At 50.4% G+C, this 19229-nt stretch overlaps 2 protein-coding genes across 4 annotated transcripts; both read left to right on the top strand.

Annotated features, from left to right (window-relative positions):
• Window positions 1-23: 23 nt before the first annotated feature.
• NME3 (NME/NM23 nucleoside diphosphate kinase 3) lies at window positions 24-4133 on the top strand. Of its 3 annotated transcripts, XR_007504575.1 has the most exons (6): window positions 28-164; window positions 271-401; window positions 938-1039; window positions 1367-1479; window positions 1772-1942; window positions 2428-2511. XR_007504575.1 is itself a non-coding variant. In XM_049791868.1 (5 exons), the coding sequence occupies exons 1-5, from the start codon at window positions 119-121 to the stop codon at window positions 2543-2545; spliced, it is 510 nt and encodes a 169-aa protein (XP_049647825.1). In that variant the 5' UTR covers window positions 24-118; the 3' UTR covers window positions 2546-4133. The 3 variants fall into 3 exon arrangements, 2 of the variants coding, with proteins under 2 accessions (XP_049647825.1, XP_049647824.1); XM_049791868.1 differs by lacking the exon at window positions 1772-1942 and having other exon boundaries at window positions 24-164; window positions 2428-4133; XM_049791867.1 differs by lacking the exon at window positions 2428-2511 and having other exon boundaries at window positions 1772-2421.
• A 2407-nt stretch (window positions 4134-6540) lies between these two features.
• Window positions 6541-15644, top strand: LOC126034302 (ubinuclein-1-like). The gene is made up of 11 exons (XM_049791852.1): window positions 6541-7008; window positions 8205-8300; window positions 8588-8719; window positions 9397-9494; window positions 11893-12022; window positions 12248-12366; window positions 12849-12977; window positions 13901-14044; window positions 14492-14683; window positions 14971-15072; window positions 15563-15644. Exons 1-9 carry the CDS (start codon window positions 6772-6774, stop codon window positions 14544-14546), a joined length of 1140 nt encoding a protein of 379 aa, XP_049647809.1. The 5' UTR covers window positions 6541-6771; the 3' UTR covers window positions 14547-14683; window positions 14971-15072; window positions 15563-15644.
• Window positions 15645-19229: the final 3585 nt, after the last annotated feature.

Raw genomic sequence — 19229 nt, 5'->3', positions numbered from 1 at the left:
CGGCCCCGCCGCTCCTCGGCCCCGGCACGATAGTTCCGCCCGAGGCGGGTGTCGGGCCGGGCGCAGGGGCGCTGAGAGCGCGGGGCGGGGGCGCGGCCCCTTTAAGAGCGGCGCCGCCATGATCTGTTTGGTGCTGGGGCTCTTCGCCGGCCTCTTCCAGAGCGGTGCGGGCTGGGCCGGGACCCCGCTTCCCCTGTGTCCCCTGCGGCTGAGGAGCCCGGGTTGGTCTCCTTCTTCCTCTCCTCTCACGTCCCCGCCCTCTCCTTGCAGCCTGGAGCGGGGCCAACGAGCGCACCTTCGTGGCCATCAAACCGGACGGGGTCCAGCGGCACCTGGTCGGGGAGATCATCCGGCGGTTCGAGAGGAAGGGTCTGCAGCTGGTGGGGATGAAGCTCTTGCAGGTGAGCGGCCCGGCCCGGCCTGGCCTGGCCGGTACTGCCGCCAGGGCGGGGGGGGTCCCTGGTGCCGGGGGGCCCAGGCTGAAGTAAGGCCCGTGAGGCCCCACAGGCCCCGGCTCTGCTGGTAACTGCCGGGGGGGTTCTGCCTGCCTTCCAGCTTGTATAGGCTGCTGTTGTCATTCGGGCACCAAATCCCTCACAGGTCAGAGGGGGGTTGGCACCCAGGTGCCTAAACTGATTCTGGAGGAGTGGTACCAGTTGTGGGGAGCGTGCCTGCCATTTGGTGTGTCTGTGCTCCAGGGCTCTCCTACATGGCTGTTGTAGGCTGGCAGGTGTTGCTCCTCTGACCTAGAAACTTCTCCCCTCTGTGTGTCAGGCTTCAGGAAAGCCAAGCCATTTCACTCCTGGAAGTGAGCATCTGTGCAGGAGCTCAATTGTAATGTGGCACCATCCAGCTTTTCCCGCATCTCTCAGGTGTAGGCCTCGCCCAAATTGCCACCTGCTCAGAGCAGACTAACATTTGTGCTCTTTGTGCTCAGGCCTCAGAGGAGCTGCTGAAAGAGCACTACATCGCCCTTCGTGATCGTCCCTTCTACAGCCGGCTGGTGAAGTACATGAGCTCTGGGCCTGTGGTGGCCATGGTGAGTGCTGGCCAGGTTCTCTAGAACCAAGGAGCAGAAAGTAAGTGCAATGTTTAAGCAGTATTGGCTTGTGCTCTGATGGAAACAAGGTAGCCTCTCTCTTCAGAGGGCCTCTTGAAGCTGTACTGAACTGCAGGGACGTTTTCTGTGGTAAATTAAATCCACAGACAATTCTGATTATTTTCCAAAATCAACTTTTGAAGACTGTTTACAGAGAGACCTTTTCCTGGCTCTCACCCAGGTGGACCAGATGAGGAATTTAGAGGACAGATGATATGACCTGCTGGGGGAGTTGTGGAAGCTGATTCTTGTTTTGCTGTCACGTAGGTCTGGCAGGGCCTGGATGTGGTCAAGACAGTTCGCACAATGATTGGGGAGACTAACCCAGCCGAATCCAGGCCTGGCACCATCCGAGGAGACTTCTGCGTTGAAGTCAGCAAGTGAGAGCTTTGGCTTTTTGTTCCCTCAGTATTTCAGGGCATCCTTTCCAGGCATTCCTGTGCAAGGCCTGCCCTGCCAGCCTGCATCTGTGGCGCAGAGCTTCTCCCTTCTGTGCTCAGATCAGAGCTGTCTCCCTCTGACAGCTTGCAGAGCAGCCCTGGCAGGACAAGCTGCCCTCTACCTCCTGGGGCTTGCTTTCCTAGAAGGAGGAGCCTGGGTTTGTGTCTTTCCTGCCTCCTGAGGCCTTCTCTGTTGAAAGCAGGTGGGATTTGCTTGTCTTTTTTTCTCCAGGGAATCAGGACTGTCAGGCCATGAAGAGGAAGGGAGGAGGCCTCTCAGTCCTTTCCTGGGGACCAGGGCACCTGGAGAGCTGCTCTAGCTCCACTGGGCATCTGAGTCTGTAACAAAAGCCAAGCGGGAGCTCTGCATGCGCTAGGGCTCTGCACTGGTGAAGATCCACAGGTGGTGACCTTGGGTGCCTGCAGCCTGGCTTGTGGTAGACACTGCTTTTAACAAACCCTCCTGGCTTAGGTTTCTGTTTTGTGGTGTCTGATACCAAACCTGCTTCAATGGACCTACTTTGACAGAAGGAAGGGGGGAGATCTGGAGGCAAAACTTGAATTACTGTCATGAAACCAAAGCAAACCCCAGATCAACAGCCACTTGCAGCTTGTCCTGTAGCAAACAAATGGTTCCTTATCATAGGAGGAAGGAGTGCTGGGAACTGGCAGCTCCTGCACATCCATGACCTAAGCCATGTTCAGCGTAACCATGAACAGCCCCTGAGCTGGAAGGAAGAGGGCTGTGCAGTGGGAAAGAGTATTGTAGGATGTGACTGGCTCAATCAGCTTATTGAAATTGGTCAAGGTGAAATTTTCCAAATTGCACCTTCCTCCTCCCACCTTTCTCTGCTTAGTGCCAGCTGATCCCTTTCTCCTTCCCCATAGGAATGTGATCCATGGCAGTGACTCAGTTGAGAGTGCCCAGCAGGAGATCTCCCTCTGGTTCCACCCGGAGGAGCTGACTTGCTGGGAGGACACGGCCGAGCACTGGATCTACGCGTGAGAAGAGCAGCCTGAGGGAAGTACATCTTCCTGACTGGGCACAGAGTTTTTCCATCCATTTCACTGCAGCTGCTTGGGCTGGCTGTGGATCCTGGTGCGTTGTTGCGTGCTGTGGGGGTTTCTGTTCTGTGTGTGGGTGGAGGGGTGCTGGTCTGTGTAGGTAACTGTGGCTCAGCTCCCTGCAAGAGTAGCTGTTTCTTTTTTTCTTCTCTCTGCTGTAATAAGTAGGTAGTTGGTATTGTTGCTTTGTTTGCTGCAGTATCTTAAATACCAAATAGCTCAAGGTGATTTATTGAAGTGAAAACTGGGCTCTGTGCCCATTCCTGTGTGTTCTCACACCTGCCTGACACAGGAGAATGTGTGCTCCTTGCTGCTGGGAAGGTGCTTTGGTCACTACAAGGTGATGTGATAGATGTCATCTACCTGCATTTCTGTAAGGTTCTTCACCAAAGGCTTTTAAAGAATTAGGGTGCTATGTGGTAAGGGGGAAAGTTTCCCCCCGGGGTAAGAGCTTGTTGCAAGACAAGGAATGAAGGACAGGACAAATAGCTTGCTTTCCCTTGGTGGGATCTTTGTGTGCCAGGGCTGGCACAAGTTTACCCAGCTTCAGATGTGATTAGTGAGTCCATGGAAGGAAGATTCGCCAAATGCTGTTAAACGCACAGTTTCCCTGGCTCTCGTTCCTGGCTGCAGGTGCTGGGAGCAGGGAAGCAGCTTCTCCAGGTCTGCTTTGGTTCTCTGTGGGCCTCCGATGCTGGCTGCATGGCTGCTGGCCTGACCCAGCACAGTTGGTCTCATGCTGTCCCTCCATGGTGACTAACACATGCTAGTGAAGCAGCAGCACGGCACGAACCACAGAAATAGAACGGGGAGAGTGAGGTGGGGAAGGATCTGTAGATTTGGGGCTCAGGAAGGACTGGGAAGACTATTTAGTCCTCTCTCATGTGCAGTGCAGGCTGTGGAGTCCTGGCACTGAGCTCTGGGAGATCCTGAGATCTTCCTTGTCTGATGGTGGAGCTTCCCTTCCAAGAGGGTTTCTGGAAACCCAGTTTGTAATAGGTTGGATGCCTTGAACCTGCTGTGAGCTCTCCCTGGAATATCAAACTCCTCCGAGCTGTGTTGAGTCCAAGCTCCCTGCACAGCCTTGCCGGAGCATAAAGGCCGGGACAGTGATAGCGACATGGCACCCTGCTGTGGAACGGGGGCATGGTTAAACCCAGGGAATGAGGTCCCCCGGGGCTTTCCTGCATGTAGGGTGTGGTGTTTTGTCTCTCTCTCTCTCCCTCCCCCCCCCCAGCTTTGTAGCTGTGGGGAAATGAGTGCAGTTTTCTGGGGGAAGAGAGTAAACTCTGCCCCGGTGGGGCTGAGTGGGACTTGCCAGCAGTGACACAGGAATGGGCATGGAGGGGATGGAGGGTCTCTCCCTGGTGACCGGGGCTTTCCTCAGCTGCCCGACTGCCACAGCCAGAGCTCCTTCTGCCTTCAGGGCCTTCTCCAAGCGACTGGTTATAGCTCTAAATATGGGTCAGATCTTGTTTGTTCCTGTAACTCGTCCATTTGCTGTTTTTATAATAAACTCTAAAGTTCCATGGTCTCTCCCACTGGTTATTTTCCTCGGGGGTGGAGGGGGCGGTGGCCGACGCCTGGGTGCCTCTCGGTGCGCTGAGCGGGGGGATGCAACCGAGGGCTGTTGACAAAGCGGCTTCGCAACACCTCACGGCCGCCGGCCACCTCACGGCCGCCATCTTAGTCCTCCCCCTGCTGCAGGTGTGAGGGCCGCACCTGCGATAGGTCCGCCGTCGTCACGTGGGTTCGACCGGCCGCGAATGTTCGCGCAGCGGCGTGCCCGGCTTCAACGCGGGAGCAGCGCCCCCTGCAGCCCGGCGGCGGTGAGTGCGGGGAGACCCTTCCCCTGGTGTGGAGTAATTCCAGAGGTGTAATTTAGAGATTAAACTTGTATTAAGGGTACGGCATTGTTCACACGTTAAGGAAAGGTATAACGTCGAAGAAGCTTTCAGGGTGGAACGCGACGGGTGTGAAAGGAATCCGTTCCACAGTGGTTCCCTGTTGAGGATTTCTTGGCTGGGTGAGGGCAAATGAGCAATCCAGCCGTTAGGTGGGAACGAAGCATAAGTTTACAAAGTGCTGGAGCAGACAAGGAGGCTGTGTCCTTGTACGCTGGGAAAAAGGAAGATAAGAAGAGCCTGACAAGCAACTCCTGGATGCCAAAGAATGAGATAAGTAACTGCTGGACACCTTGTGAAGAAGCCTGCACAGCCATTAGAGGATAAGATAGTGTCGTGTGAACTGGGGTATTGTACCCATTAGAGTATTGTATAAGGCATGTGCACAAGCACATAAGGTATATAACTGTGCTAATAGTTGTAGTAAATGGACTGCACTTGATCACATTGGTCTGTGCGTGATTTCCCCTGTGGATCCTCCGCAACAGTTCCCTAGACAATGTTGCCTGTAAAATGGCACGGTGGGTGAAGATCCATGGCCAGGCTCTGTGAATCGCTGCAGAGATGGGAACTTCATGGTACTGTGGTACTGATAAGCTGCATGTTTGCCACCCTGGGCCAATAGTTTGTCATATTTTGACAAAGTGCTGTCCTTTGTGTTTGCTCATTATGTCATAATAATACCAAACCACACCTCCATTCCAAAGACTACCCGTCTCCAAAGTGCGACCACCCCTCGCCGAGCCTGTGCTCCAAAATTTTGTTAATCTATACCTTTAAAAGCAAAGCAAGAGAATTTCATACCAATCATAATAAAGGTATGTATGACTAGAGTCACTCAAGCTCTACCTTGGAAGAATTGTATAAAAATGGCCTAAGAAAGGGGGGGTTGTTAGGGAAGGTATCATTGGAAAGAAGTCAGGGAAGATACCATCACGGACTACCTCGGACTCCAGGGATCAGCTGATGGGCTGAGCCTTCCCCCTCTCCCCCCATAGGGACGCCTTTGGGTAAGATCTAGACTATACTGAGTGCTTACTCAGAAAACGTAGAAATCTCTATATACAGAGTTGCTTTTCTTATTTCACGTGCTGTATTATTCATAATCTCAATGTTTGCACGTGCTTTCACAGACAGTGTATTTATCACCGGCAATCCATAAGAAACTGTATTTCTGTCGCTCTAATAAACTGCCCTATTCGTTAAGCTAGCCGTAAAGGTTTCTTGCTGGACACCGCCAAACTCTCTAAGTCTGGCCTTGTGAGTCCATGGAGCACGACTAAGCTGGAAGTGCGGTGCACTCTTAGTGCATCCGTAATTGTGAGAGTTTACTAAGTTGAACGCGACTGGACTAATAGTGCCAAATGGGATATCACTCCGAATCCGAACCTAGCCGTCCCCAGCCCCTCTGATACCAGAGGACAAGCTGGAACACGGGAGGGTTTATTTTCTGCCAAATTACTCTTTTACGTGACACCTGGCCGCGCTTGCCCCCTCGGCACCAGGGCCCCGGTTCCCCTCAGCCCCCCGCCGGGGCCGGGGTCGCTCTCCCCGGGGCTGAGGAGAGCCGGTTCCGTTGCCGGCCTGTGACGCCGTTGCGGGACCCGGTGTTCTAACGGTGTTTCAGGCGGAGTTCTGAGGAGGTGGGGGTCTAACCCGAGCTCTCCGCGCTTCCCGGCCCGGCGGGGAGAGGGGACGCGGCTCTGCCGGAGGCGGCCGCAGGGCGGTGTGAGCCGGGGAGGGCTGCTCGGGGCGGATCGGAGGGCAGCGGGGATGCGCCGGTGCTCGGCCCGGGGCCGGGCCGGGGGTGTCAGGGTCTCCGCGCAGGGGGAGAGCTGCCGGCCGGAGCGGAGCTCTGGCCCGGGGCGGTGCAGCCCCAGGCCGGCCTTTCTGCCCGGGGCTGCCGGGCCGTGTCCCAGCAAGTCTGGTGGGGTCGTTTGGTTTCCTCGAGAGCTGTATTTCCTTCAGCCTTTCGAAATGGAGTGGTGCGGTGTGGAGATGGAGAGCTGGGGATGGACAGAAGTGACAGCGTGGGGGGCTGTCAACGTCGGAGGGAATTCTGGCTGGAAGACTGACTTCTTCCTTTCTTTCTTTCTCTTTAATGATTGCAGCAAGGGCTAGCAGCGTGGGCATTTGTCATTTCCTGAGAAAACTTTGGAATTAAATGACTTGTTCCACTGCCAACGTCCCGACTTATCCTTAACCAGACAGTGAAATCTGTATCTGTGCAGCTGGGGCAGACTGGTAAGACTTGGCCATAGCCATGACACAGCCACGCAGGGTTTCGTTCACCACTCTTCATGGTCCACCGAGCAGCAGCTTTGTGAACTCTGGGAAAGACAATGGAGAGCAGTGCCAGAACCCTGAACCAGCTGCAAAAACTGTTCGAATTGAACTTACTCTCTTCAAGCCGGACCAAAAACGTTGTCCAGAATTTTTTTACCCAGATCTTCTGGAGAGTTGTTGTGAGAAGGTAAAAGGTGGTTCTTCAGAAGACAAGGTAAGTGTCCTCGTGGCCTGTGGGGAACCTGTGTTGTATCTGGAGATTTCAAAGGCTTTTTCAGTATTGCTGTTTTAGTGGTGTTTTGAGAGTTGGTTGTGTGTTAGCTGTGAGGTGCTGAGAGGTGGAAGGAGAGCGGTCAGGCATCCCACAGTCAGGAGAACTGGCTTCCAGGCAGGGGTTCTTGTCGTCAGGCCACACTGTTGCAGTCCCTTGCCCTGGCTGGAATCTCACATCGGAAAGGTGATGTGTTGGTGGCAGAGTGTGGGACGTAATGCTCGTGTTGTTTGGAATTGCTTGATCTAAATTGATTTTTGGTACGTGGCTTGCTAGGAGCTATGAGGAGCTCTTTTCCAAAGAGCATCAAAAGGAGAGATGCTTCTATGATAGGTGGCTGTGTGTTTTTTGGGACCGTGCCCTATTGCACGTGAACATTTCCACCTTAGTGGCTGGCATCTCTTCGTGTGTGGTGGATGTGGCGCTTTGAGGCGTTGCCTGACAATTCTGTTTTGTTGAAAGCCATTTCTCAGGACACAATGGCATGCAAACTTCTGTAGCATCTGATCTTTGTCTTATGGGTGTTTTTCTATGAAAAGAAAGTTGATTGGATTCTACTAATTTTTACTGTTGCTCTGCTGTTTAGCAGTCAGTTGATGCTTCATGCTTCTTTGGTTGGTAGGTGGGTTTTTTTGAGAGTCAGGAGAAGCAGAGACAGGTACGGAACTAGCTGAGAGAGCACCCAAAACCTGGAGACATTCTCAGAATACTGTAGTAAAGGTTGATTTATTTGAGCTTCTGCCTGGATGTTCTAGTTGTGATGCATTTAATGCATAGTTTCTGGTGGCAGTGTGACAGGATTGATTCTGATGTTTTTTCCTCGCTTATTTGTAAAGAAGACAGACCGTGGTGATCCTTTTAATGATGATGAAAAAGAAAAGCATGAAGAGGAGGCTCTTGCTAGGAAGTTTGAAGAAAAACATGTTTGTTTATCTTCCTTATATTATGTTATCCCTTAGAATTGGCAATGCTGTTCCGCTCTCAACAAGTTAACGCGAGTTGGGTTCTGCTGCTGCTAGGAGCAAAAAGGTCTCATTTACTTTTCTGCACTGGAGCCAACGTCAGTGTCCTGTATCAGGGCTATCCCTGTGGTAACTGGAAAAGAAAGATGAAGATGTTGTCAATCTCTTATTGTTTAGGGTGGCAAGAGACGTAGAAAGGACCGTATTCAGGACTTGATTGATTTGGGGAATGGATACGACGAATCTGACTCCTTCATTGATAATTCTGAAGCAGTGAGTACTGGGGCAGGTGTGAGGGTGGTTAAAGGCAGCTGCCTGGGGGGGTCTGAGCTGGCACCTGGGGAGAACCCAAACTGGGTGCAAGCCAGGAGTGTGCCAGGCCTGGGGAACGAGAGATCCTGGGGCAACCACATGGCAGGAGAATGCTGGTTAGCAGGCATGTGCATAGCCCTGTCTGTTCTTGAGGGAGCACAAATCCCACGCCATTCTCCAAGCAGCTCAGCTACAGAATAAAGTAACAACGCTTACAGTGCCAATAGATTGTTCTCTGTTATTTCCAGTACGATGAGCTTGTTCCGGCTTCTCTTACTACAAAGTATGGAGGGTTTTACATCAACTCAGGAACACTGGAATTCCGTTCAGCATCTGAATCTGAAGATGACTATGTTAAAGAGGAAAAGAAGTGTCCCAAGGTCAGCAAGCCAGCTTTCTGAATTACTACTTCTGTTACAGTTTGGAGGGTTTGCTGCATGGAAGTGTGTTGACATTCCAAGTAGAGTGAGATTTGTGAATTGATGTGGAGAGAATAGGGATGAGCACTTGAAATCCCATTCTGTCTGCATATTTGATAGTAAAATGAAACATGTCTGCCACAGATGAGACTCTGGTGGGGTTGCCTGGTTCCTAGAGTAGAGGTGACAGCAGCCCCTTGTCACTCTGAAAAGTCGCTTAGTATTATGGAGATGCCAAGATATGTATGAGGGTTCTTTTCTTTCTCATCTGAGGCATTCTGGAGACTCTGCTGGGAAGCTAGTGCTCCTCTTTGGCGTCAGCATCTATTGGCAACAACCTGCTTTTCACAATGCTGAAGTGAGGTGGCTATGAGGGGAAACAGCAGGAGCACCTGGCATCCCTTTGGCTTTATTGATGGGACTGTCTCTGGTGCAAAAGCTAGGTGTGCTGTGAAGTGTTGAAGACAGCGTGTACCAGAACCATGGTGATGGATGTCTGGGGTTTGGCTTAATGTGTCTGGTGGGGAAGGAGCTGTTCTCAAATTCTTGGGAGAGGGCCCGAAGTGGCTCTGGGGGAGCAGGTCCAATTCCATGAGCAGGAGTTGCTTTGATTTTGACTTGGTTTTAACCCTCTCCAGAAGCGGAAGTTGAAAGATGGAGGTGAAGAAATGAAGAAGGAAGATGATTCTTATGACAAGGAGAAGAAATCCAAAAAGTCCAAGTTTCCAAAAGCTGGGTAAGGAGGAGGAGGCAGAGGAGGAGGAGGGAATGCTTGCTGCTTGACAGCTTGCTTCAGGGTTACAGGTGGCATTTGTTATGCTGCAGTAGTACCTATTGCAGTGGGGGGTCGCTTGAGTGCATGCTGCATAAACACCACAGGTAAATCCCCATTGCTTCCAAAGTGGGAGAAAAAAGGCAGCTGACAATCAGGGAAGGAGCAGAGCTCCACAGCAAGAGTATCCCAGCAAGGAGGGTCAGAGCTAGCTGCAGTGTTGGTGTTTCTTGGAGCTCTGTTTAGGCGCTAATGGTGGGAGCAGATACTGGAGAGGCTGAACAGAAGGAAAAGGTATTTGCTGTCCTGGCTTTAGTAGGCAAAAAGCGTCAAGCTGCTGTCATGCTAACTCTTTCTTGCTTCAGTTGCTCTGCACTAGTTGTTTGTGCATTTCCCAGTCTTCCTTTCTGGAATAATGCATGTAGCTAAATAAGAGCATAACTTAGTGGAGATGGTTTAAGCTCCATCATCTCTCCGCAGTGAGGAAGGACTTGTACGTCCATGCGAGATTTGCACTGTGGCAGCCCTGTCCTTGATGTGAGCAGTTGCACAGGTGCTGAACCTGTTGCACGAGTCTTTCTCCTTCCCCTCGGTTTCAGGTTGCACAGCTGTGAAGAGCTTTACCTTGGATCTTTAGAGTAGGGGGCCATGGGTGGAGAGACAGTTGCTCTGTGGAGGGCAGCTACACTCTAGACCTTAAAAATGGAAGCCATGGCTTAATTGTGAAGTTGAGTTGAGAGGCAGAGAAGTGTGCAGAACAGCTGTGTTGTGTGTCCTCAAGTCTCCCTGATTTCCGATAGATGGGTATATTTTCCTCTGCTCCAGTAGAATCTTATTTAGGGTAGTTCCATTAAACATTATCCAACTTTCATGTCATTCACCACCTGTTGTTTCATGGGCAACACTTATTGAATCTGACATAGGAGTCGTCGGAGAAAAGGATTCAGAAAGCGTAGAGGATTACAGAAAAGAAACTGAAACTTAAAATTTAAAGTTGGGTAAGTGAACACCTGATAGATAAGTTATTAAAAAAAGAGAGAGATAACTAAATGAAAATGCCTTATGTCGTTTAGGGCATCTGGTTCCAGGTGAAGTGTCAGGACTTCAGTCTTATCCTTAACTCTCAGATATGACTTTAGGATCATAGAATCATAGAGTATCTCAAGTTGGAAGGGACCCATAAGGATCATCGAGTCCTCGCAGGACAACCTAAAACTGAACCATATGACTAAGAGCTGTGTCCAGACACTCCTTGAACTCTGACAGGCTTGGTGCCATGATCACTTCCCTGGGGAGCCTATTCCAGTGACTGACCACCCTCTTGGTGAAGAACCCTTTCCTAAAATCCAATCTGAACTTCCCCTGATGCAGCTTCATTCCATTTCTTTGTGTCCTATCGCTGGTCACCAGAGAGAGGACATCAGCACCTCCCCCTCCACTGCCCCCATTTAAGGAAGGTGTAGGCTGCGATGAGGTCACCCCTCAGCCTCCTCCAAGCTGAATAAGCAGAAGGACCTTGAGAGGCCATAGAATATTTTTTCTGGTGTAATTGGTTAAGGGGCTAAGCCTTTCCAGGCGATTGGAGCATATGGCTCAAGTGAACTGGGATGAAGGTATCCTCGTCTCTTCACCTTCATCTTGTATTCAGTTCCCTTCCCTCCTCCACACTTTGTTTACAGCTTTACAGTGTTAGATGCAAGTAAGGAGAAGAAGAAATACTCCGGCCCTGTTAGTGTGAAAGAAATGCTGAAGAAGTTTCAAAAGGAGAAGGATGCTCAGAAGAAAAAAGATGAAGAGCAGAAAGTGGCGACTCCTTCGCTGGCAGAAACTCCAGCCCCAAGGGAGGTGGAGGCGATGCCTGACCCTTTGCTGTCGCTCTTCGGCCATGCCAGTGATAACGACCTGCTTCAGGCAGCGACAGCTATGGACTCGTTAACTGACCTAGACCTGGAGCGGTTCCTCAGTGAATCCCCAGAAGGGAGCCCCTTTCCTGATGTGGAGGATGGGAGCGATCCTGTTGGGATGGGCTTGGAGCAGGATTTCAAGCAACCACCATCCCTCCCAGAAGGCCTGCCAGCCCCCTGCACTTCAGCTGCCAGGAAGAACTGCAGAATAAATGAGGCCACTGACATCCTTTTCTTCTTTTTCCAGATACTCTGAAATGACATTAAAAGGCATAGTTTGGGATAGAAGGCTTGAGTGTGTTGATTCTAAAATCTAAAGAAGCGTCATGTAGTTTGGCTTGTACTTTGTCCCTCTCTTCCTGCCTCCAGCTCCCCAAGTTGCATAAGAGTTGCATTTGTGTTGCTTAGAGAACCCCTGCCAGGTCCCTGGTCAATGCTGTGTTTGTCTTGTTCTTCAGCATAGAGCTGCAGACTCGGGAGCTGAACAGCCAGGTCCGTTCAGGGGTGTACGCCCACCTGGCTGCGTTCTTCCCATGCAGTAAGGACACTCTGGTCAAGCGTGCCCGTAAGCTTTATCTCTACGAGCAGGTGAGTGAATTTGGCAGCACAGCCCTGTCTCGTGTGCATGTTAGCCCTGATCTCCAGAGCACAGTTGTTGTCTGCCTAACATGGTGCTGTCCTCCACTGAGCATGGTTCAGGCAGCACATCTGGTGGCGTGGATTCAGAACTGGCCAGGTCTCGACCTGCCAGATTTGGGTGTCTTGGCTGGAACACACCACGCGGAACTTCAGTCTGTTCTGTGACTGCTCTAGGGTGGCCGCTTGAAGGAACCTCTACAGAAGCTAAAGGAAGCCATTGGAAGGGCCATGCCAGAGCAGATGGCCAAGTACCAGGAGGAATGCCAAGCCCATACTCAGGCCAAGTTTGCCAAGTAAGCTCCTTGTTTGCTTGTTACGCATCTGTAGCTCTTCTCAGCAGGCTCCCTGTGACCTGTAGGCTGCTTTCCTGAAGTTCGCCACCTATTTTTGTTCTGTAGTTCAAAATTGCTGACGGGCATCAATTGGCCTAATTAAGCTGCGTGCGTTCTTTGTGCTACCTGTGGCAATGCCAACTACAGCAGCATCAATGGGACGAGAACTTGGCTGAAGTGTTTCACTTCTGTGCGGGCATGTCTTTAGGAACATGGCAGTCTCAGAACAGTAAGGCTGGATTAGTCCCGTGGTCTCTATCACACAATACTGGGAGCTTTCTTAACCTTGAGCACTTCACTCCGCTTGCACCCTAAGGCCCTCTTCTCATGCGTGTGTTATCACTGACTATTGAAAGCTCTGAAGAGTGTTGTTCAGAGATACTCAATCCTGTTCTTGAATCTCCAGGACAATGACTTTCACATTATCTCTGTCTCCGTTTTAGGATGCTGGAAGAGGAAAAGGACAAAGAGCAGCGAGATCGAGTTTGTTCTGATGATGAGGAGGATGAAGAAAAGGGAGGGAAGCGTGTCATGGGACCGCGAAAGAAATTTCAATGGAATGATGAAATCAGGTTTGCGTCCTTTAGATACTAAGTGAACCCGTGACTTCTCTTATTCTATGCAGTTGGAAGTGAAGCATTTTGGTATTTATATCTTGTTTTCAGAGCAGCGCTGATCATCTGTAGTAACAGTCAGCTTGGAGGTTTGTGGCAGACTGTGGTGGTTATGGAGCCACTATTGCATTTATTAAATCTCACCCTTATATGCGTTGCAAAATTAAGCTGATTTCAGGCACCGGCCAACTCTGAGAGAAGTGCTAAGAAGCCTCTGTGCTGAGGCCAAAAGAGAGGGACAGATCTTTGGGAAAAGAAGGAACTTGGCTGAATTGCTGAAATCCTGCAGACTAGACTCTCAACAAGACCAGATGCTGGTTGTGAAAGCAGTTAAAGCTAATTGGGGATGGGCGCCCCTGGCACCCAGGTGTCTGACAAAGAACAGAGCGCTGGGTGAAGGGGAGAGTGACGAAAGATAAAATGAGAATCAATCACGCTGTCGTCTTGATCTTATTCTGTACCAAATTGGGGTGCTGCTCCGTAGATGGCCGATTCATTTAGAACAAAGCAAGCTTCACTTCCTGCCTTCTCATTGCCTCTCAGCACAAAGGTCTGCAGAGAGGTTCAGTTCTGTGGTTGTTAATGACGCCTGTAATTCTGGCGCTGGTTTACTACCTCTGCTGTTTCAGGAGATTAAAATGGGAAGGGGTAACAAGGCTTTTCTCCCCTGGCGCATTGACGCGCGTGCACACGCAGAGCGAGGAACGTGCCTTTCCCTTCCTCTTTCCTGTGGAGGCAGCGCAGGGTCGGTTTTATTAGCGAGGTGCTACACAGAGCCAGGCGTGTCTTGGCGTATTTATCCAGCCCTGGATAAACGGAATGACCTCCAACTGGGGAAAGTTAATTCGCATAACTGTATTTGAAATCTTCCTGTTCTTCAGGGAGCTGCTTTGCCACTTGGTGAAGATTAAGTTGGATGGTTATGACCTTGACAAGAATAAGGCTCAGTCCCTAGAGGATTATGTGAAGACCTTCCTAGATGGAGAGGTGAAGCCCCTTTGGCCAAAAGGCTGGATGCAGGCCAGGTGAGCAAGAATCGAGTTGTACTCCAGGGATTCCTTGTCCTAAAGGACCTTGGAAGGTCATTAGTCCTAACCCTGCTCAGAGAATGGCTAGCTTCAAAGTTAGATCGGAGTGCTCAGGGCCTTGTCCTGTGGAGTTTTGGACATCTCCAAGGATGGAGGTCACCACAGCATCTCTCTGGCTTTTGTTAGCCAAAATGGGAACACGTTAATGCTTACGGCTTTGGGTTCAAAGCACTGAACCATCCCCGGTGGGATACTGCAGGATAGTTAAGGCCTCAAACAACTCTCCAGTGTGCACAGCTTAGGAATTACCCTGTTAAACAGTAAAAAAAAATGAAATAAAACCCCTGACAGGCCTTCAAAACAAATGTCCGCTTGTGCTTTGGCTTAGTGATTGCTCCCTGAGGGCCTTTGCCCATCCTTGTCTCCTCTGTGCTTCCTGAACAGATTTTGTCCAGTTGTGGGACAACCAGTCAAAATAAGTCGACGGCCACCCTGCTGACCTGCGACAACCGCAAGGTGAACTTCCACATGGAGTACAGCTGTAGCACTGCTGCCATCCAGGGGAACAAAGAGCTGGCAGACGGGCAGCACTTCTGGGAGATCAAGATGACTTCTCTGATCTATGGCATGGACATGGTACGTGGGGCAAAGTTGCTTATGGGTACACGAACTGTCCAGTATTCTTTGAACAGGACAGCAACCTTCTCCAGCAGTTCGGCTGGGCCGCCTCACTTAGGTAAGGAAACTGGAGCTGGGAGCCTTCAAGTCCATCCTGAAACCTCTGACGTGGCTTCATCAAAACCTCTGGGTGTTTTGGGCTGTGCCAAGAAACAGAGGGGAGAGCTGGAGGTGGAGTCTTGGTTGTGTTTTGTTGCTTGAAAAGATACTAAGCTTGTGTTCTTCTTTCTGGCCTTGCCTCCCAGATGGTGGGAACTGGGACGTCGTATGTGAATCTGGACAAGTACCGCCACACCTTCTGCAGCCTGCTGGGCAAGGACGAGGACAGCTGGGGACTGTCTACACAGGTAACGCAGGCAGGGCAGTGGCAGAGGGCAGGAGGGCTGGAAGGGCAGCAGCAGGCATAAGTGTTGTCGAAAGAGGTTGAGAAGTAAATGATCTGAATGGGATTGAGGCCAAAAAGGCCACCAGGCCTGCAAGTTAATGATAACAGGAGTGGCTGCCTGCAGCTCTTAGCTCTTGGAGCATCTCACCTCGCCTGCGTTTTGCAGGCCCCTTAGGACTGGTGCGTGAACCTCCAGGGCACCTGGACTGCCAGTTGCACGTCACTGGTTGGGGGTTTCAGTGCCGCTGCCTGCACTCTGGTATTGCAAAACCTCAAGTTTCCCCTTTATGTCACCCACTCTGGGGTGGGAGGGCAGGGATCAGGCAATGGAGGGATTTTTTAGGCACTGAGCAAGGCTGTACCAGTGGGAATTCGCAGTGCAGGAGTTGTGATAGATTAACGGAGCACAGGCTTTCCACTGAATGACTTTTTTTTTTTCTCCTTGTTTTAAGGACTCCTGCATCACAAAGGAGACAAAACCAACTTCTCTTCGAGGTTTGGCCAAGGCTCCATCATTGGGGTGCATTTGGACACGTGGCATGGGACACTCATGTTCTTCAAAAACCACAAGTGCATAGGTAAGAGCAAGGGCAGCTGCAGCAGCTGGCAAACAGAAGGATTGGGAGCGGGGAGCAGTGCAGCTTTGGCTGAAATCCGAGTTTGGCTGCAGCAGGGCTGCAGGAGAAAATGCTGGCAAAGTAGATGACCAAGGTGTGAAGCAAGTGGGAGGAAGGTTACATTTGTTGTTTAATAGATACATTGAAAAGACCTGTTGACTCCAAGGTCCCAGCTCTGTGCAGCAGGTAAACTGCAGCCAAAGAGCTGAGCTTCATCTTCTGACTTGCTCTCAAAGCCATTGCCTCTTCCTGAAGGATCCATCCCTCTTCTCACTGTCAGCAAAGACAAGATTTAAGGTGGCCTCCTGGTTTCAGAGCATACTAGACTCTAGTCAAATCACGGACTTGACTCATCAAAAGACAAAAATCAAAGAGCAGCCCCCTCCTCCTAATTGTCATATGTTGGTTAGGTATCTGCCATGAACTCGTCACACTGGGGCACGATCGAGCAGCAGCACGTAGGGAAACAGGCTCCTAGAGATGCATCTGTATCACTGTTGTGAACGAGCAGTTACTTACACGAGTTGAGCTGTTAGTGATCTTTCTCAAGTCCCTGGTTGTGGGAGCAGCTCGGAACACCTGGCATTTGTTTTCGAGTGAACGTTAGAATTTGTTGTGCTGCATGTTTGCCAAGCCTTTGAAGAAGTAGTTTTACAAGGTCAGGTCGGAGGATGGCCTGGTGTACGCTTGGGAAGATATAGCTGAAGACAGTCACGAGTATGTGTGTGGAATGTGTTTATCTTTAAGTGTTTTGAGGACTGGCAAACATCCCAGCTGAGCCAGATATGTGCTCCTGTTTTAGTAACATATAAGTATGCCGTAAGAGACAATAAAGAGGTTTTTTTGCCATTGCTTCGGAACCATCTAATCATCCTGAGGGCCTTTTTCACCCGGTGACTTTAATTGCTTTGCATGTTGGCTCCTGCTGCTTCTCCTGTATCAAAGACTGTATTAAACTGTAATAATAAAAGTAGAAACTGTATTTTGTTCCTCTTCCAGCCCTTGGAGGCAGGCGTCTGAAGGCGCTTGTCAAAAATAGCCACGCTAGCACAACTACCAGCCTGGAGGGGATGTTTTCAATGCAACAATTATGTGTCAGATCTAGAGGAGGTAAAGGCAGTGGAGATTACCTTGCCTCTGCCCCGGGAGGGAGGGTTCTTGTGCTTCCCGCTGAAACACCAGTCTGGCTGGGTGTAGTGGTGCATTTCTTCCCCCTCTCTGGGCTGATCTACGAACTTGGGAAGTCTCGGTAGGCCTTAGCATAAGTGTATTGAGTTGTGCAGTTAAGCATCCCTTGATTGCACCAGGAACTCTTGCATGGCTAAGATAGGGAGTTGCACTGACCATACCAAGGGCTGCTGTTGCCCAGTGGAGGCTGAGGATGGGAGTAGGGAGAGTCAGTAATTTCCTGACAATCTTGGGACATGTTTCAGTCCTCTCCTAACAGCCTTGGAGCATCCTGTATCTGAATCTTAAGTCATTCTCTGACAGCCTTGGAGCCTTCCTTATTGGAATTGTAACTCATGTGAAACAGTACCAAGGCTACTGGAGTCCCAGTAATTTGCTGATGACTGAAGACAATCATCTCCCAAACCCATGAACAGTGGTACTGAGACCAGTTGAGCTCTCCTGCACTGCAATGGACTGCAACCAGCAGCTCCCTCCAAGTGGGATGCTTCTTGGAGCTTGCAAACTCTTTGGTTTGCCAAGACTGGAGGTGTGTCGCTGAAAGCTGACCACACATGGGCTGATACTCTCTGCTCCTTGAGGGTCAATCCTTTGCCCATTGAGAAAGATGCTGAACCACTTGACGTGAGTATTTTCACTGAACTCAAGGGGAATTTTTAACAGGTATATACCTCTTTTACTTGCTTATGTATATCTCTTAGTGTCCTTGTGCATGTGTGTGTGTACTAACCTGAATATTTTATAGCAAGTATATTACTGCTTTTCATCTATACAGAAGTTAACTGTTGTGAACTTTATTCAGCTGTGAATGAATCTCTGGGTGCTATTATAATCCTTTTAGATATAAAGCGTTGACCAAGTCTGGGACTAGGAGTGGATCCAGCCACACCTAAGCTCCATCAGGAGTTTAGAAAGCAAGGGGGTCTTCTTTGAACCTTGTGACTCAACGGGAGGGTCTCCCCTACCTTTTTACATTCCTGATCTCTATAAATCAATTCTAACCCAATTTTCCTTTGTATGTTTCTCTCTTAACCTCTTGCATTGTGGGTTTCATAGTCTTAGTTTGATTCTAACTTAGTTTTCCTTTGTATGTTTCATCTATGTATTAAGTAATAGAGTGAACCTTGCCATCAAATTCCGTGAAGTTGTGTGTTTATGTAAATTCCTATTAAATCATTCTTTGCTAGTACCATTGCAGGTGATTCTTTTGGTGGTCCAAACCCCTCCATTTTGCGACACTGGCATGCATCTTCAGCGGAGCCAGACTGGTGCCACAGCACCATGCGCTTGTTGCAGCCCAGCAGCAGAACCAGGTGGGCTTTGCCGCTGCTGCAGGACTGGATGCCAACGCCATTCCAGTCCCTGCGGTTTCTGACTGCTTTCTGCAGGGCCTGTGGTCAGCCTGTGGGGCTTTTCCTCGGACTTTGACCTCTCCTCCAGTGAGCAGCGCATTTGTGGATGATTTAGGTCTGAGTTGGCACCATCAGCAGAGGATACTGTGAGAGACAGCACCAAAAGCTTTGCTAAAATCCAAGACCACCACATCTACCAGCTTCCCTTGGTCAACTCAGTGGGTGACCTGGTCATAAAAAGAAATTAAGTTGGTTAAGCAGTACTTTCTCCTTGTTAACCTGTCCTGGTTATTGTAGTTGACTATGGACAACGGCTGCATTGTCTCTCAAGTGTTTTTCAGTAATTCCTGGAACAACCTTCTCCATGATTCTACCAGGCACTGAAGTGAGATTGACAGGTCTGTAACTACCAGGGTCTTCCTTCTTAACCTCCTTGAAGACTGGGACATTTGCCACCTTCCAGTCGATGGGGACCTCTCCAGACTCCCAAGACTGCTGAAAAATAACGTAAAGAAGTCCTGCAATGACATTCGCCAGCTCTGTTGGTACCCTGGGATGGATCCCATCACGCCCCGCAGCTGTATGTGCATCCAGCTGGAGCAGCTAGTCCCAAACAAGGGGTCAGGGTCAGCTGGGAGTTTATCATCCCCCCAGTCATGGTCCTCCAGTGCAGGGCTCCGGGGGTCCCAGTGCTTACAGCCTTCCTCACAACTTCCACTACTTTCCTATTCTGTTGCCTCTTATCCTCACCTACGTTCCTTAAGTTGTACTTAATTCTACCAAATACATCTCAGCTTGTTTAAACACTCCTGGGCCCAAGAGGGGCAGGATGAATGCAGCTTCCCGGAGGCAGGAGTGTTCCACATAATTTATTTCTACCAGGCTCCACCGAGCACTGCTCTGTAAGCGACGGGGCCGCCGCTGCCACCCCTCAACCTCCGGTGCCGGCCCACGGCCCCTAC

Source organism: Accipiter gentilis, chromosome 33 (genome assembly GCF_929443795.1).
Source record: "Accipiter gentilis chromosome 33, bAccGen1.1, whole genome shotgun sequence".
Classification (NCBI taxonomy): Eukaryota; Metazoa; Chordata; class Aves; order Accipitriformes; family Accipitridae; genus Astur; species Astur gentilis.
Note: the sequence above shows the minus strand (reverse complement) of the source record. Positions and strands in the feature narration are given on the sequence as shown.

Coding starts and splice junctions, on each gene's coding strand:
- LOC126034302 (XM_049791852.1), top strand. CDS start 6,772: ATGACACAGCCACGCAGGGTTTCGTTCACCACTCTTCATGGTCCACCG. Junction 12,023..12,247: donor AGCTTTATCTCTACGAGCAG/GTGAGTGAATTT, acceptor TGACTGCTCTAG/GGTGGCCGCTTGAAGGAACC. Junction 12,978..13,900: donor CAATGGAATGATGAAATCAG/GTTTGCGTCCTT, acceptor CCTGTTCTTCAG/GGAGCTGCTTTGCCACTTGG.
- NME3 (XM_049791868.1), top strand. CDS start 119: ATGATCTGTTTGGTGCTGGGGCTCTTCGCCGGCCTCTTCCAGAGCG. Junction 1,040..1,366: donor CTGGGCCTGTGGTGGCCATG/GTGAGTGCTGGC, acceptor GCTGTCACGTAG/GTCTGGCAGGGCCTGGATGT. Junction 1,480..2,427: donor TTCTGCGTTGAAGTCAGCAA/GTGAGAGCTTTG, acceptor CCTTCCCCATAG/GAATGTGATCCATGGCAGTG.